Source organism: Sphaeramia orbicularis, chromosome 18 (genome assembly GCF_902148855.1).
Source record: "Sphaeramia orbicularis chromosome 18, fSphaOr1.1, whole genome shotgun sequence".
NCBI lineage: Eukaryota > Metazoa > Chordata > Actinopteri > Kurtiformes > Apogonidae > Sphaeramia > Sphaeramia orbicularis.
The window spans coordinates 17,964,286-17,980,654 of NC_043974.1; the positions used below are offsets into that span (position 1 = coordinate 17,964,286).

Below are 16,369 nucleotides of genomic sequence, written 5' to 3' on the forward strand. Positions count from 1 at the left end.
TATTAGTCACCACAGACTTAGTTTGTGTTTGTCTGTGTTTCTCTGAAAAACTGTTGAAGACATACTCTGAGTTATGTTTTTGTTTGTTTGTGTTCGTTAGAATGGATTTACTCCTCTGTACATGGCTGCCCAGGAGAATCACCTGGATGTGGTCCGATACCTGTTGGAGAATGGAGGCAACCAGAGCACTGCTACAGAGGTGAGAGAAAAAGAGCACAGTATCTGGAAAGAAATATCGTGACAATCTGGTGTTGCCATGACCTTGTTTTTCTGATCAAGGTCTTTTTTTTTTTTTAATTTTCAAACAAGAACAAGAAACATACAACTTTTATGCAGTTCTTATCCAACTGCCCCCCCACCCACTCCACCCACCCCAAGTACTGGATCTTTGTTAAGTTTATATAGAATCTGATTAATGTTTGTATTTTTTTTTAGGTTGATAACATGTGAAGATTAATTTAATTTATGCTTTATTAAATTTTTGGGAGCGAAATCAGAACTTTTTTTGTTTTGGACCAACCTGTAATGAAGTTTGCAGCTGTGTTTTTATTTATTCATTTGTTCATTTATTCATTTATTATATAGTGATAACTTTATGTGTAAAGCACATATCTGAAACAGTGATAAAGTGCTTAGCCATATAGTAAAGGGAAGACACATCTAACTTAATTCTGTCAATAAGGAAGGAAAAACAGTGACCAATATAACTAAAGCTTACAGGTTTTTAGCATTTTAGGATTTGTATTGTGTTCTTAAATAACAAAATAAATCATTATGTAAAAAACAACTTTTCAGGCCCCCAGTGCAAGAAGGAGTAATACCACTGGTGATTCTTTCTCACCCCCATCAGACTATACAGTTCTCAGAAATCCTCCCATATCATATCAATATCATGTACAACTATATTGCATATATGTAAATAATAGTAAATAGTATGGATATATGTGCAGAAGAAGTAATATAAATGGAAAATTCTCTGTTATATTTCCTGTTTTCATTCTTGAATGTTTCTTCTTATCTTTCTGCACTTTGTTTTTGGTGTTTTTGCTGCTGTGAACATTGCATTTTCCCCACAGTGGGATTAATGAAGTAATTTCTTATCGAATCTTACATCAGCTACAGTTATTCTCATTCAAATCTGTAACATGGTGCCAGATTTGCGATGTTTGCAGACATGTTTGGGTGGACACAGCTAACCTGTCATCCTCCTCCTGTCCAGGATGGCTTCACCCCTCTGGCCATCGCCTTGCAGCAGGGCCACAACCAGGTGGTTTCTATCTTACTGGAGAACGATACAAAAGGAAAGGTCCGGCTGCCGGCCTTGCACATCGCTGCCCGTAAGGACGACACCAAGTCGGCCGCCCTGCTGCTACAGAACGACCACAACGCTGATGTCCAATCGAAGGTATGTTCACAGCGCTGTTTGAGCCGATGGAGGAAGATCTTGGCATGTCGTGCTACACATTCATGTGTCCATGCTGTGGATGATGAAGAATGTACTGAAACTTTCTGATTTTTGATTTATTCTGAAGACGTTAATGTTATAACAGACCAACAGGATTCACTAATGCCACTAGAATATTTGGATTAAAAGACCCTTATTTACATCTGCTACTTAAATGTGTCTCTGTCTGGATATTGTATTCTGATCATGAACTACCTGTTTAGTCTGTCCTTGTAATGCAAATTATGCAAAGCAGACTCGTAGGTGGAACGTGGTGAAAAACCATTATAAGGTAGATGATGTTGTAGCGCAGCATGGACTTAAAAGTGTGGGCTGAGCTGTAGGTGATGAAATGACAAGGTTTCTACCCACAGCGATCACCCTTCTGCTCATTTTTACATGATCAGGTATCAAGAATCTGAAGATGTTCAATGCATGTCACTAAAAGAAGTGTAAGCCCCCTTTACAGAGGACTAGAAACAGCTTTAAGTAGCTAAATCATGATATACTTTAAGTCATTTACCACTGAAGGAGCTGATGAAAGCTATAGAAGCAGTCACAGCTCAGTAAGTCTGTTGTCGCTTTGTTAGCTGCGGAGTGGTTGACAATATAAACTGTGTGTGTAAACTATCAGCTGATGTAATCTGTTACAATAGAAATTTATAGCATCACACCAGTATGATTTCCTCACTGGTTGTGGGTAATAAGCAGTAACAGCAGACTGTGAGTAGCTTGTACAGAAGAAAAAAAATCTAAACAGGATATGACTTTGTTTTGGTTTTACAAGAACAACCATGGCTTTAGGGATGAGGGCTGACAGGTTGGTTGGGCCAGTGCACATCAGGGGCCTGTATAATGAAGGAAGATTTTTGTGAAGTCATGCCAGGTTTCACTCTGGATTTTCACACAAAAAAAAAAAAAACACCTCAAAATGCTTTATAGTGATTGTCTGAACTGTTTTGCTCTCCTATGCAAAGCTAGACAATCCTAAAATAGAGTAATCAGAGCATTAAAGCCCTGAAGTTGTTGACCTTTTGTTCTGTATTTGTTCCCAAGATCATTAAGTGCCAGGGTTGCATATACTTGTGTCTTAATGATGAGGCAGGTTTATTGGTAAGACAATTAGCACAGTTAATGCAGTTCTTTCCCAGCTTTGGCTGAAGCAGTAGTGTTGTGTTTAGCATCTATTATATGCAGATAAGCCATATGTGTCAGCTAGACTTAGAAAATGAGTTGTTAGCACGTTGCATTTGCTGGGTTTTGTCTCACCAGGTAATGAATATACAGTCGCAGAAAAAATTATTAGACCACCCCTTGTTTTCTTCAATTTCTTGTTCATTTTAATGCCTTTTTCTTGTTTGGACAAATATGATAACAACAAAAATAGCTCATAAGAGTTTAATTTCAGAGCTGATATCTATTCATTTTCCATGTTTTCTTGATAATAACCAAAATCACTGAAGTTCTTACATCAGTATCTATGGCATTGTACTGTCAAAAACAGTGCTTTTAGGCATTCCATGCTTTTTTTTTTCTCTCTGTCTGTTTTAGTCACATGATACACACAGGAGTCAGTACTGATTGCATAACTATTGTTTCTGATGAGTTTTGATGGTCTAATAAATTTTTCCACGCCTGTATATCCTTGGTATTCTTTGTAGTACAGGTCCTTAAACAGTGAACACCTTCTCCTCCATGAGAACCATCCAGGACTGTATCCCACATGGCTAACCTTAACTTCATGTATGTTTTCTTCATTTGTAACAGTGGAGTTGACAAAGCGTTGTCATGGTAACTGGATCTCTTATGGGTTGTGGCAGTAGTTTGGATGGTTTTCTGTCACGTGGTAGTTTTCATTATCCAGAAGCTAATCACGTCAGGTGTAAATAGGGTCCAAGGATCCAGTAAAATGCACATGTATGATGATGTTCTGTACTTGTCTTGTCCTGATGTACTTTCCATGACGCTGTCTAACCTGTGAGAGTGTGTCTGTGTCTCCATTTGTGTGTGTGTGCATCTCTCTGTCTCTCTCCTTCAGTGTCTCTGTACCTGCCACGTCACTCCTGGTTCTCCTGCTAACTGGGTCTCTCCCTATTTTTTTCCTTTCTCCCTTTAAATGCTTCTCCTCTCACACACTGCCCCCTCCCATCATCCCTCCTACCCCGCTGCACCGGTGTCTAAGTGTAGCACTGTCCACTGCATGGAGTGTCCCACTGTCTGCAGGTTGTATGGTGGTCGTATCCAAAGGCTGCATGCAACCACTGGGGGGTTGGGAGGGGCGGAAGTTGTATTTACCTTTGGTTTTGACCATCTGCAAGGGATGGGAGGGGTTTAAGTTCAACTCTGTATCAGTGGGGGTAAACACTGTTACCTGTTGATGTTGAAACAATAACTTTTTGCTGTGAGTGTTTCTCTGCTGATACTGGGAAGTGGGTTTAAGTGTCGTGGCTAGAGTGAAAGTATATCCATAACTTGACACAGTGATGCAGAGGAAAACAGCAATAAATGTCAGTACAAACACTAAAACATAAAGACAGATGACAAATTAAAGGATAAATCTGATGGGAGGGGGCTCTTCATAGGGCACGAGGCCTCAATGAATGATTTGATGAGTATGAAAATGGCATAAATTATCTACTATGACCTTCAACGCCATCAGATCTTAACCCAGTGGAAGACCTGTGGGACGTTTTAGACCAGGGGTGTCAAGCATGTCCAGCCAGCGGGATGAAAAGATATTAACAACCAAGGGTGTTGAACTTGTTTTAGTTCAGTTTCCACATACCTGTGTGATCTCAAGTAAAACAAGTGGTGCCAGGCACAGCAAACCCCACCGCTCGCACATATTGTAGCTTATTTTGGCATCGATCCAGCTGATGTCATCATGTCTATGTCAGCATGTGCTGATGTCAGCATATCAGTTGCCTCTATATATGTGCCAAGTTTGAAGTAAATTGAAGCAAAACTGATGTTTTTATAGGCCTTTGAAATTTCGCCTCTTATAAGTAAATGGGGAAAAAAAAAGATTTTAAAAATTCATTAAAAAAAATTTAACTTTGACCTACTTTTCCCTGGGTCACTAGCAACCTGTAAACCCAATTTGGTATGAATTCAACCAATAGTTTTGCTACTAGAGTGTTAAAAAACAAAACAAACTGAAACAATTCCCCTTGCCTGGCAGGGTAATAATTCAATAATAACCTATAAATGACTCCAAATCATGGTTTAATGTGGAAAAATAATATTACATTATGCCTATAAATAATATCAACTCCAAATTTTTCTCTTTAATTTAGTGCAAAAAAAACCCATTAAATTATGAAAATATTTACATTAACAAATTACCGTTTAACAATAAAATGTGAATAACCTGAACAGATATGAACAACCTGAAATGTCTATAGCTAACTGGGTGGAATTTTAACAATATTCTGCCTGTTATTAAATGTTTTGTGCCTTGGTAGATCTGATCCATAATGCACATGTATAAATGATAAGTTACAGCTTAACATTGTTAAAATTGCACTTAATTTTCTTAAGGAATTCCAGTTTTTCATGTTATAGTTCAGTAGATAGTTTTCTTTTTTTCTTTTTTTTTTTTTTTTGTTTACACTTTTTTGAATTTAAAAGTTATTATGCTATTATTTTAACTGGTCGGACCCACTTGAGGTTAAATTGTGCTGCATGTGACCCCTGAAAGAAAATGAGTTTGACACCCCTGTTCTAGGCCCATGTGTTTGACACTGGGCTCATGTGTTTTTTTTTTAATGATAACTTAGGGAATATCCTGACAGACGTGTATCTGTAGTTGGTCTGTTCTTGTCTGAGGCAGTTGAGTTGGGTTTTTTTCCCACAGAGAAAAATGCAAGAAAACCATGCATCACTTTGACCCATGTGATCATATTCAACCCACTTATTGATCCAGGAAGTCAGGAAGTTAAACACAGGAAGAATGACCTGTGTATTAATTCAATAGAGGAAATTTGCAGTTAAACATGGATCAGTTCCTCATCCTATTACTGCTGCACCAGCCACTAGAGTTTACACTGAATGCTTTCCCAGAATGCAAAACACATTATGTAGTAAGTAGGTATTTGGGTTGAATCATCTTCCCATCACAAACAACTCATTCCAGATCTCAGTGCAGTTGTTTTGGTTCCCAGCAGAGTGAATGCTGTGTTCACACCTGCCAAAAAATATCACACTAAGGGGGAAAAGACACCAAAGAGTCCAATTTAACCTAAACTAAATACTGAAAATGCAAAAACACCTCAGACACTTGGTTTGTCCTTTAATTCTTCACCTGTCTGTATGTACACAATTACTGTCTTATTACTCCATATTATGACAGATATTGTCATAATTGCGTTTCTCCACAAGATAATCCTTGTTTGTTACAAATAGGGTCTTGTTTTCTTCACTTTCACCTGTTCTTCCAGTCAGTGATATTGCACCGTATTTAAAAAATGAGCTGATCGGACACTTTTTACACAAACACCAATGTCAGTAAAAGACGACTGTAACCTCATTCTGCAACCCAATATCAGCATCTGTTTAAAGACACATTTCAGTCTATGGTTCTTTAACCCTCCGGCATCTGGGTGCGCCTTTTAGGCACACTTTGCACTTTGTTTTTAAAAACTTCATATTATTTTTCACAATTTAAATAAGGTTAGAATTCAGAAGTTGTTAATTTTTGCATGATCTTTTAAATTCTGGCCACCAACTAAAATTTGCACATTGTAAGCAAAAGGAAATCGCAAGACTAGCATCTGTCTCCCAAGCGTGCCTAAAACGCACTATTTCTTCCATTTGATATGTATGATTAGGGCTGACCTTGATCTACAAAAATAAAGTCAAATTAGAGCAGAAAAATAAATCAATATCTAATATTTAATAGTTGGATTTATAGGTGCGCATTTTACACACACTTGGTGACAGATGCTAGTATTTTTGAACATTTGACGTAGCGCCAAAAATAATAATGCAAATTAACCAATGTTGGAGTTAATCATTGACATATGCCAGGCTGCAAAAATCAAATAATATGTGATCCACTTTTTATGTAGTATATTGAAAAAAATTAATTTTTTGTGTTTTTTGCATCCAAAAAATGGTTTGTTTACAATACAAACACGACATTTAAAGGGTTAAAAAATGTGACAATTATTGAGTATTTGGTATTTTTATTTACAGCTCAAGTTGATGAAATAGAAAAAAGTGTAAAAGAAGTTAAAACAAACTGTATGTAAATTTTTTTGATATTATTCCACAAGTGTGTGAAAAAGGCACACTTGGTGCTTAGTAAGGGCCTTGCTGGACAGGATACTGGAGGGTTAAGTAGTGAATGATATCACTTTTCTTCTCTATTTTCCATTCCTATGACCCTGTGTGTAATAAACTTGGATTATTGTTATTATATAATTATTGTTTTTCACTATTTTAGTTTTTTACAGAATAGCAATTGCTCTTAAAAAATAAAAAATAAAAGCCTGCACACCTAATTGACTGAAATAGGTGTGTTAGAGAAAGGTCCGACATGTAAACAGTGACAAAAGCTTCCAAATATCATCTCACTTACAGCTGAAAAATATATGAAACTAATGATTTTGGAGGTGTACAAACATAATCAGACATCAGCAGTAACAGAGACAGTCTGTGGGGGTTTTTGTCATTGTTTCTAAAGAGATCTATGGTTAAAATAATGGTCTGATAGTTGAGCCGTAAACATTCCAGCCATGTCACTGACCAGTGCATCCGAATGCAGAAGTGTGTGAAAGACACCTAACTGAACTGATGTTTCCCTCCCTCATTCCTCCTGCTTCAGATGATGGTCAATAGGACTACTGAGGTATACACATGCTCCTTTAATTCTTCACAACTCCACTGTCCAGTCCCATCCCTTTGTTACTCTTTCCGTCCACCGCCTTTATTTTTGTCTCTTTCACAGCCCTGCATGGTGACGATCATTAGATTAATCATTTTACTGTTTCTGTTGGTTTGTAAATAAAAGGCCGACATGCACAGCTGGCAGGAATGGCCGAGCCACCGCTGTTTGTCCTGCACACAATCCGCTTAATTTCATTTTCTGGGCTTTGGATTTTGTTCATTTAAACTTCTCATTCTTTTTTTTTTTTTTTTCAGTTTATATATGTTTTGTCACTGGCTCAGAGGGCGTCTTCTCTCACCTGTGACCCTCAGTACATTTAAAACATCTCCAAACATCATCATGGTTGAGATGAACTACTTATGAATTTCTTTTGAGTGATTATGTTTTGATATGATGTAAATACTGTGCTGATGCTTTACTGGATGCTTTACAGATATGATTGTATATAGTCCATCCGTCTGTTTTGTAATTGTGTTGTTTGTGTCGTTTTGCATGATTTATAGAGATGCACTATGAATAATAATATAAAAACTGTATTGGTGACATAATCCAAAATATTATAGTTTCCTGTTACTTATTTACATGGAAGGCTTGGGCTGTCAGAAAAATGAAAAAAATCATCTAGTCATTTGAATTTAGATTTGTGTGTACGATTATTCCAGGAGTTGGTGAAAAAATAAGATTGAAGCAAAAACTTATTGATAAATAATTTACACTGTAACAGTCATAACACTGCAGTTAAGGTGAATAAATATGTATTCATCACAATTTACATTCTGATTTGGTATTTTGCAACGGAACCCTGAACATTATGCATCAAATCTAACAGCGAAAATCTCTGAAATGTGTGTATTATCATTATCATCTTAATTTTGGTAAAACAATCACGTTTTCACACATGGAAATTAAAGGTGAGCTGTTTTAATTAGTTTTATTAAAAACACAATCCAAATTCAATTTCAAGTGGATTAAGTGACAACACTGTACTATTGGCAGCCTCAGTTTTCTGCACTTATGACTTTTCTGATGTGGTATTTGTACAGTTATGAAATGCATGTTTTGCTCTAGAAGATGATGAAAGTTGACTATTAATATATCATACCGATTAGCGGCATGCAAAGCTTTAAAAGCTTTCAGGATATTACCCGCTCGGCCAAAGACTTGTGTTCAAAAAAAGAACACGACGGCTCAAAGCATGTTGCATCCATGCTACCTTAATTTGCATCATTCTAAGCTTTTTACTGTGTACAGTTTTAAACCATCACGTTAGTCACTGTATTCTTCACACTTTTGTAAACACCTTTTTCACATTTAATCGGACCATCACTTACAGAATGGCAAGGTAAGGCAAGAATTTCACATCTACTCCAATCTGCTCTGCAATCTCTAACTTTTCTCATACTTTTCTCATTGCTAACTCTAATATTCCTATGACGTACAGTCAACATAGTGCACTTTGATGTTCTCAGAAATGTACAATCTTTGTTCTGTGAGACTTTATGATTTGGTGTTTGGGTAGCTAATACTGTCTGTCCATCTTGATGTCAGTCGTGGTAATCTGTGTGTACTGTACGTCTTAACCTTATGCTTTTTTTTTTTTTTTTTGTTCTTTTCACTTCAATAATTTTTCCTGTAGCAAAGAGAAGGGCCTCTGTTTTTTCTTTTTGTGATTAGTGACCTGCATGGAAGTGACACGTGTCTGAGTGTGTTTTAGGGTTGTGCGGTTGGGTGCTGTATATTCTGACATGCATATTCCACCCCCCAAGAAAAAAGAACATATTTCCATTTATTTATTTATTTTTCAGTTCACGTTCAGTTCACCTGTGATGCTTGATGCGACTGCTGCATGCTAGGAAGACTAGAGATCAACAGGCACGGGTCAAAGCTGAGCAACATGAAGGAAAGGCTAATGTCTGACCTCTGTCCTCCTGTCTGTCTGTCTCTGTTCTTTCTGTCTTCCAGAGTGGGTTCACCCCCCTGCATATCGCTGCCCACTATGGGAACGTCAACGTGGCCACACTGCTGCTGAACCGAGGGGCAGCCGTTGACTTCACAGCACGGGTAAGAAACTCCATGAATACAAGATATTAACCCTTTAACCCAGGGGTGTCAAACATGCAGCCCGGAGGCCAAATGCGGCCCGCCAAAGGGTCCAGTTCGGTCCCTGGGATGTTGATCTTCAATTAAGTAAAAAAAATCTTGAATTAAGCCAAAAAAAAATTTCAATTAAATATAAAAATCTTCAATTAAGCAAAAAAAAAAAATCTCAAATTTAGCAAAAAATCTTGAATTAAGCAAAAAAAAATCTTCAATTAAGTAAAAAAAAAAATCTTGAGTTAAGCAAAAAAAAATCTTCAATTAAGTAAAAAAAATCTTCAATTAGTCAAAAAAATCTCAAATTTAGCAAACAATCTTGAATTAAGCCAAAAAAAAATCTTCAAATAAGTTTTTAAAAAATCTTTAATTAAGCAAAAAAAAAATCTTCAATTAAGTAAAAAAGTGTTAATTAATTAAGCCAAAAAAAATCCAGAATTAACAACTTAATTTTTTGTCTTTGTTTTAGTGCAAAAAATAACATTAAATTATGAAAATATTTACATTTACAAACTATCCTGTAACAATAAAATGTGAATAACCTGAACAAATATGAACAACCTGAAATGTCTAAAGAAAATTCAGCACAATTTGAACTCTTTTCTTCCTGTTCCTCAGTGTTTAGTGTCTTTGTAGATCTGATCCATAATGCACATGGACAAATGAGAAGTTGAGGAATAACATTGTTAAAATTGCACTAAATTTTCTTACGTTTTTTAATTTAAATCGCAGTTTTTTCAGGGTTTGTTTTTTTTTTTTTTTTTTTTTTGGGATAGTTTATAAAAGTAAGTATTTTCATAATTTAATGTTTTTGTTTTTGTTTTTTTTTACACTAAAACAAAGACAAAAATTTGGAGTTGTCATTATTTATAGGTTATTATGTTATTATTTTTCTGGTCCGGCCCACTGCAGATCAAATTTAGCTGAATATGGCCCCTGAACTAAAATGAGTTTGACACCCCTGCTTTAACCCTTGACGTATCAGCAGTGAGCGTTCTGAATGTATGATTTATTTTAGATATTCATAAAAATTCAACCACTCAGTGCACCCCTCGCCATCTGTGGAATGGGGGGGGGCAAAACACAGCAGTGAATGAGACCGACTCGCTATAAAAAGTGTTTGGGCTTTTTGTTTGCAGTGTTGTGGTGTTTTTTCTTTCTTTCTTTTTTTTTTTTTTTTAACTGTGTTTTTACCGAGTTTGGATAGTGTAACTGCTTTTTGGGGTTCAACCAGGTGCCAAAAAGCAGCTGAACTGATTTATAAAAAAAAAAAAGAAGAGCCCCAAAACAAAATCTACTGGGCCAAAATTCAAATACTTGCTGTTATTCAGTGTGTTCCAATTTACAGTTCATGTTCAACATCCTTAATCTCTTATCGATGTACATTCTGAGTGCCTTATTTAGTAAAAACCTGTCAAAACCTGACCCTAAAACACAGTTAAGCAAAACCACTGAAGAAAAGGAACACAAGCACATACTCACATCAGCTTTTCTGACACTGAAACAGACACTAATTTGCAGCAGAAATATTGTCTCAGGGGTTAAAGGGTTAAATCTGATCAAGGGCAAAATAAATGAGCGTGTTTGTATGTTTGGTTCAGTTTTAAATCTATTTAACTTTAATATTTTATAGTCTGTGACAAAGACCATTTTACAGTGCATACTACAGATGTTTTATCTTCTGCAGAGATATCCATTCTGGCAAAGCCTTCATGCTATCTCACATCAGGAAGCATTTAACATTTTTCTCGGGGTTTTGGACACAGGATGACTCCGCTCATACACAGTAAATAATGACATCTGCGCAGTCTTCAGTAGATGCTTCCTGCAGTCTAGTTGCTGCAGTAACAGTTTTATTTTTGCTTTTTGGAAGTATTAAAAGGGTTTTAAAATGTGCAGATATCTCAGCTGCAATGGAAGCAGATTGAGTGAGTAAGTGGTGACATATATGCTGATGTAGACTGATGAACAAACACTGACTGAACATTAGTGATTTATTAGATGGGAAACAGCAACATGCCAGAATGTGTGAACGGCTTTGACAAATCATGGCAAATTGTGAGAAGGAAAGTGGACGAGTTCCAAAAACAGCATCAGTTGTCTACCTGCAATTTAGGGGCAAAGCTAAAGCTATTTTCAGGGATTTTAGAAAATGGGGAAATTCTGTGCCAAAGGCCTGTTAGTGTCACAGCCGACAGCTCAGGTAGAACATCGTTAGCCTCATAGCTTAATTGCCAAAGTTATATTTTTGGCTAAATTGTGATATCGGCGTAACTTTATTCACCGAACACTGCTGATTCATTTTTTGTCATTGACTATGACCTGAAAAAAAAACATCACTTAGGCAGTTATGCTATGAGGCTAACATTAGTACTGTAAGAAATGCTACATTTAACTTGAAATATGTACAAATCCACTTTAAACCGACCCTACATCGATAAGTTTATTTCATATCACATTCCGGTAATTACGAATCAACTTGATAACTGCTATTACTATTTACTTCATTAGAACTCTAATTCTTTTTTTTTTTCTTTAAAGATTTGTTTTTATTAGCGGAAGCTTTTACAGAATGTTTATGGTTTTTAACAAACATCTACAGTTTGTTACAGTGAGATAAGGTGCATTTTACAGAAGGAACATAGATAAATGTATAAACTTGTAGATACACCACACATGGATGATTTTTGAACAACAGAAAAGAAAAGAAGAAATAAATAAATAAATAATAAAAATTTAAATCAAAACAAAACAAAAATATTGCACAAACTTTTCCCATCCCACCCCCCACCCTCCTCCCTCATATGGCTCTCAGTTTCCTTTCATTTATATACCTACACAGTCTATGTACATGGTTTATACTTACACCCATCTGTACACATTCATATGTATATAAATCCACACATTACTCACAGCAAATACAATGAGGAAGTTATCCAAGAAGAATCTACAGAGGGCTAATTTGAAGTCGGTCCAGGAAGGCTCACATCACCATGGTCAACCAAGTCCAGAGAGGGCACAATGTAGAACTCTAATTCTAATATCTACTGGTTCTCATAAACCGACTCCTATTCTCAGTCATAGTGAAATACATTAATTCACTATTTCTTTTGCCAATTTTCTGACAGTCCAGTTAAGATTTGCAGTATCATCGATTGGAACTCTGACACTTCTCTTGTCCTCTGTTACATAAATACTAATTAACTTGAAATTACACAATCAGCCAGTCAGAAGTTCCTTGTTGCTGCATGTGGGTTCTATGATCTATGACCATTCACACCCACAAAGAAAACCCTCTTGTTCTTTCCCAACCTGAGGAAGGGATTGAAAAGGCCACACTCTGAGTATAGACTGGATGACAGTCTCCTTTACCACTTCCAGCCTCTTTCTTCAGCAAACTCAGCAGTCCAAAATGTTAACTTTCATTTATATCGGCCCTCTTCTCATGTCGTGTTTTGTCTTTTAATGAGCCCAGAAAACAACTTTAGATGTTCTATATTTAGCCAGTTAAGCAGTGAAGATAAAAATAGCTGGTTTGTCACCTCACCCTGCAGAAAAGTATAAAAGCATATTTGCTACGCTTCATCTGATTGGTAGTTTGACTGCAGACTTAGCACAGATACTGCTGACATAAGTAGCTGAGTAAGGAGCCAAATAAGATTCTTTGGCGTCTTTGGAAACTTAGTGCGGACAAAAGCCACTGAATATCCATACCCTGTAGGGGCAGAAGTGTTCAGTGAAAAATAAAGCCACAGAAATGAAGACATAAGAGTTTACATATGTCATTAACAGTGCAATATATCCTTGAAAAATAAGTGAAGACCAACTTTTTTTTTTTTTTTTTTTTTTGCACGTTACATTTACTATGTTTATCCAAAGTGACAGCATGCACATATCAGGAGTAATCAGTGATATACAGTAAAAGTTAACTTAAGCAGCTAAAGTCCATAAAAATAGCAATATGTGTTATTCATCACTAACACAAAACAGGTTTTCTTCTTACCTGCATTTTTTTTCTCAATTTAGCAGAAACTAAACTTGTCAATAAATACATTTTGTAGCTTGGAATGGAGTAAGAAAACCTACCTTAAGTATTTGTCTTCAAATGTCTGAGTTTGTCTGCAGACCTGAATAACTTCTACTGATGATGTGCTGTTTTTCATTTGTATCACATTATGAGGTTATTGTTTTAATTGCTGTTTAATATATTAATGGTATCTAAATTTCCTCCAACCTGCAGAATGGGATTACTCCCCTACATGTGGCTTCCAAGCGTGGAAACACTAACATGGTCCGCCTGTTACTGGACCGTGGTTCTCAGATCGATGCTAAAACCAGGGTGAGTGTAATGAAGAGGCACAGTGAAACCCTTAGACCTGAACAAAAGCATCCAAAATCATCACTGCTACTATCAGTGTTCTGTGAAATCATCTGTTCTAATCTATGCAGACCACATTCAGACTGAATTGTGACAGGTTCGTTTGTATGCTCTGTAGGACGGTCTCACACCACTTCACTGTGCAGCTCGGAGTGGACACGATACAGCTGTGGAGCTGCTGCTGGAAAGGGGAGCACCTTTACTGGCCAGAACCAAGGTGTGCTGCTTATCTAGTCCCCATTTACATGATGTATTTGTAAATATGCCAAGGCATTGTTAGTTTTATGCCCTTTCATAGGAGCTGTCTTATCAATTTAAACACTAGACAAGACAGTAGCTGTTAAATAGATGAATAAACATTAACCCTGTCACTACAGAAAGCTCCTCCACAGGAAACCTTAGCAGTAATAGCAGCAGTGGCATATACATATAATGTATATATGTGCTAGATAGTCATGTCACAGCTTGGTTCTCACTTGGAGTCACTTGAGATTAGATCTTTGTAAGGTTTTCAGGTGATTGTCTTGTTGTATTAGTGGTGTCAATAGTTCTTAAGTTCATCTAAGGCAGAAATAGATGAGTTGTACTACACTATTAACCCATAAAGACCCAGCGCTACTTTTGTGTCAGTTCCCAAATGAATTTTTCTCACTAACCTTTCTTAAGTGATTTATCACCAATTATTATATTTTTATCCTCTGTATTTTGTGTTTTTTTAAGTGTATATCAGGTATTTACCTGTATTTAATTCACTGATCATATAGACATTCATAAAAGCTCAAAGTAAATTCAAAAGTTATTATATCAAAAACAGACAAAACTGAAGAAAAAGTGACTTTTTCAGCAAAGATATTAATAAGTAAGTATAAAAACAAACATCTCTATCCACTGTCATTTATCAAACTCCATGGGTTTTACTGGTGAATCAATGTAGTAGAAGATGACAGTGTTTCCACGGTCACTACGAAGCCTCTGAATGTCCAAATGGGTCATATCTGATGACCATGAAAGATGATAAACTGTATTTTACACCTGTTATTTGCATATAATGATAGGATTAGTGGATCAACAGGTATTAAACAGTTTAGATCAGTAGATGTTTTTGGTCGCCGGTGGCTGTTTGAGTTTTTAACTTTGCTTTAACTTGTACGAGTGTAACTAGAATACAACTCATCTCTTCTACCTTAACCTACGAACTAACACAGACTTCTCTTATCACAACTCAATTTATCACACCTCATCTAGATTCCTAGCTTGTTAGCTTAACATCTTAACAGTGTAGTTTTATGTAGAATCTCTGTAATTACTTAAGAAACTACAGTGGGGTTGTGTTGTGTAAAATTCTTTCAAACTAAATGACCGTTTTCTTTCTCTCGGTTTGTAGAACGGTCTGTCTCCTCTCCACATGGCCGCTCAAGGGGACCATGTTGAATGTGTCAAACACCTTCTGCAGCACAAGGCGCCTGTTGATGATGTCACGTTGGACTACCTGACAGCGCTCCATGTGGCAGCACACTGCGGCCACTACAGAGTCACCAAACTGCTGCTGGACAAGAGGGCCAACCCTAATGCCAGGGCTTTGGTATGACAGAAAACAAATCGCAGCCATCTAAGTGAAATGGTGCCGTAGAGAGAGTCTAGTTTTTTAGTCGACTGACACTGTGGTTCATGTTTCCTGCACAGAACGGCTTCACCCCGCTGCACATAGCCTGTAAGAAGAACAGAGTGAAGGTGATGGAGCTGCTGGTTAAATATGGAGCCTCTATCCAGGCCATCACAGAGGTACATTATAGACAAATGAACCGGTGTGTGATGACGGTTTTCTGTCACTGCTAACAGTTTAGTTAGTTTAACTGTAACTTTGCCAAAATGTAAAACAAAAAAAATAATGGAATGGGTTTTTATAAATCATTTTAGTATTACACTGCCTGTATGAGGACATTTCACTTTGTTGACTTTGACTTCATTGAGAGTTTCCAAGCATGAAATCACAGATAATGTTTGTTTAGTTAATAATGAAATCCTCTACACTTGTTCTGGTGTATGTTAATGTAGCTGTTAATATCTTACACTGTAGAATCCAAGTCCATGTTCTAAGTTTCTAACATTTGGGTTTCCTCTCTTAGACAATTAAACATTAAAATCAAAATATGCCAAACACAGTGTTAGCATTGTACCATGGGAGGGGTTTATAAAACTCCTATAAATTAGTTTGTCCCTAGTTTTTTTTTTTGTTGTTTTTGTTTTGTTTTGTTTTTTTGTTTTGTTTTTGTTTGTTTAATTTCGTATTTTTGAAACCTTTATGCATTCCCTTATTTATTTATTTTTTTTCTCTTTTCTTATTATGGTTGCCCTTCTATTTTCTTATCTGTGATTATTATGTCATATTTTGGGCACCTCTTTTGTAATATTTCCATAATTAAGAGAATTAAGTCCTCCTTGTAGATTCAAACTTGGTAGTAATAGGGGGATAATTGGGAGGGTAAGAAGGGGTGGTTGGGTGGGTGGGAAAAGGGCATATTCTCCTTACAGTTGTCCTCACTTAAACAATGTATGTATCGTA

The 16,369-nt window shown here is 36.5% G+C and overlaps 1 protein-coding gene across 25 annotated transcripts in view; it reads left to right on the forward strand.

Annotated features, from left to right (window-relative positions):
* Positions 1-16,369, forward strand: part of ank2b (ankyrin 2b, neuronal) — a 293,858-nt gene that overhangs the window by 213,416 nt on the left and 64,073 nt on the right. For 19 of the 25 annotated variants that reach the window (XM_030161857.1, XM_030161856.1, XM_030161863.1 and 16 more), the window contains exons 5-13: positions 101-199; positions 1,220-1,405; positions 7,272-7,295; positions 8,668-8,676; positions 9,297-9,395; positions 13,669-13,767; positions 13,925-14,023; positions 15,191-15,388; positions 15,490-15,588. In XM_030161857.1, the coding sequence (XP_030017717.1) occupies positions 101-199; positions 1,220-1,405; positions 7,272-7,295; positions 8,668-8,676; positions 9,297-9,395; positions 13,669-13,767; positions 13,925-14,023; positions 15,191-15,388; positions 15,490-15,588 (912 nt within the window). The remainder of the gene's footprint in view (positions 1-100; positions 200-1,219; positions 1,406-7,271; positions 7,296-8,667; positions 8,677-9,296; positions 9,396-13,668; positions 13,768-13,924; positions 14,024-15,190; positions 15,389-15,489; positions 15,589-16,369) is intronic. The other 6 variants (XM_030161851.1, XM_030161860.1, XM_030161875.1 and 3 more) reach the window with 2 other exon arrangements.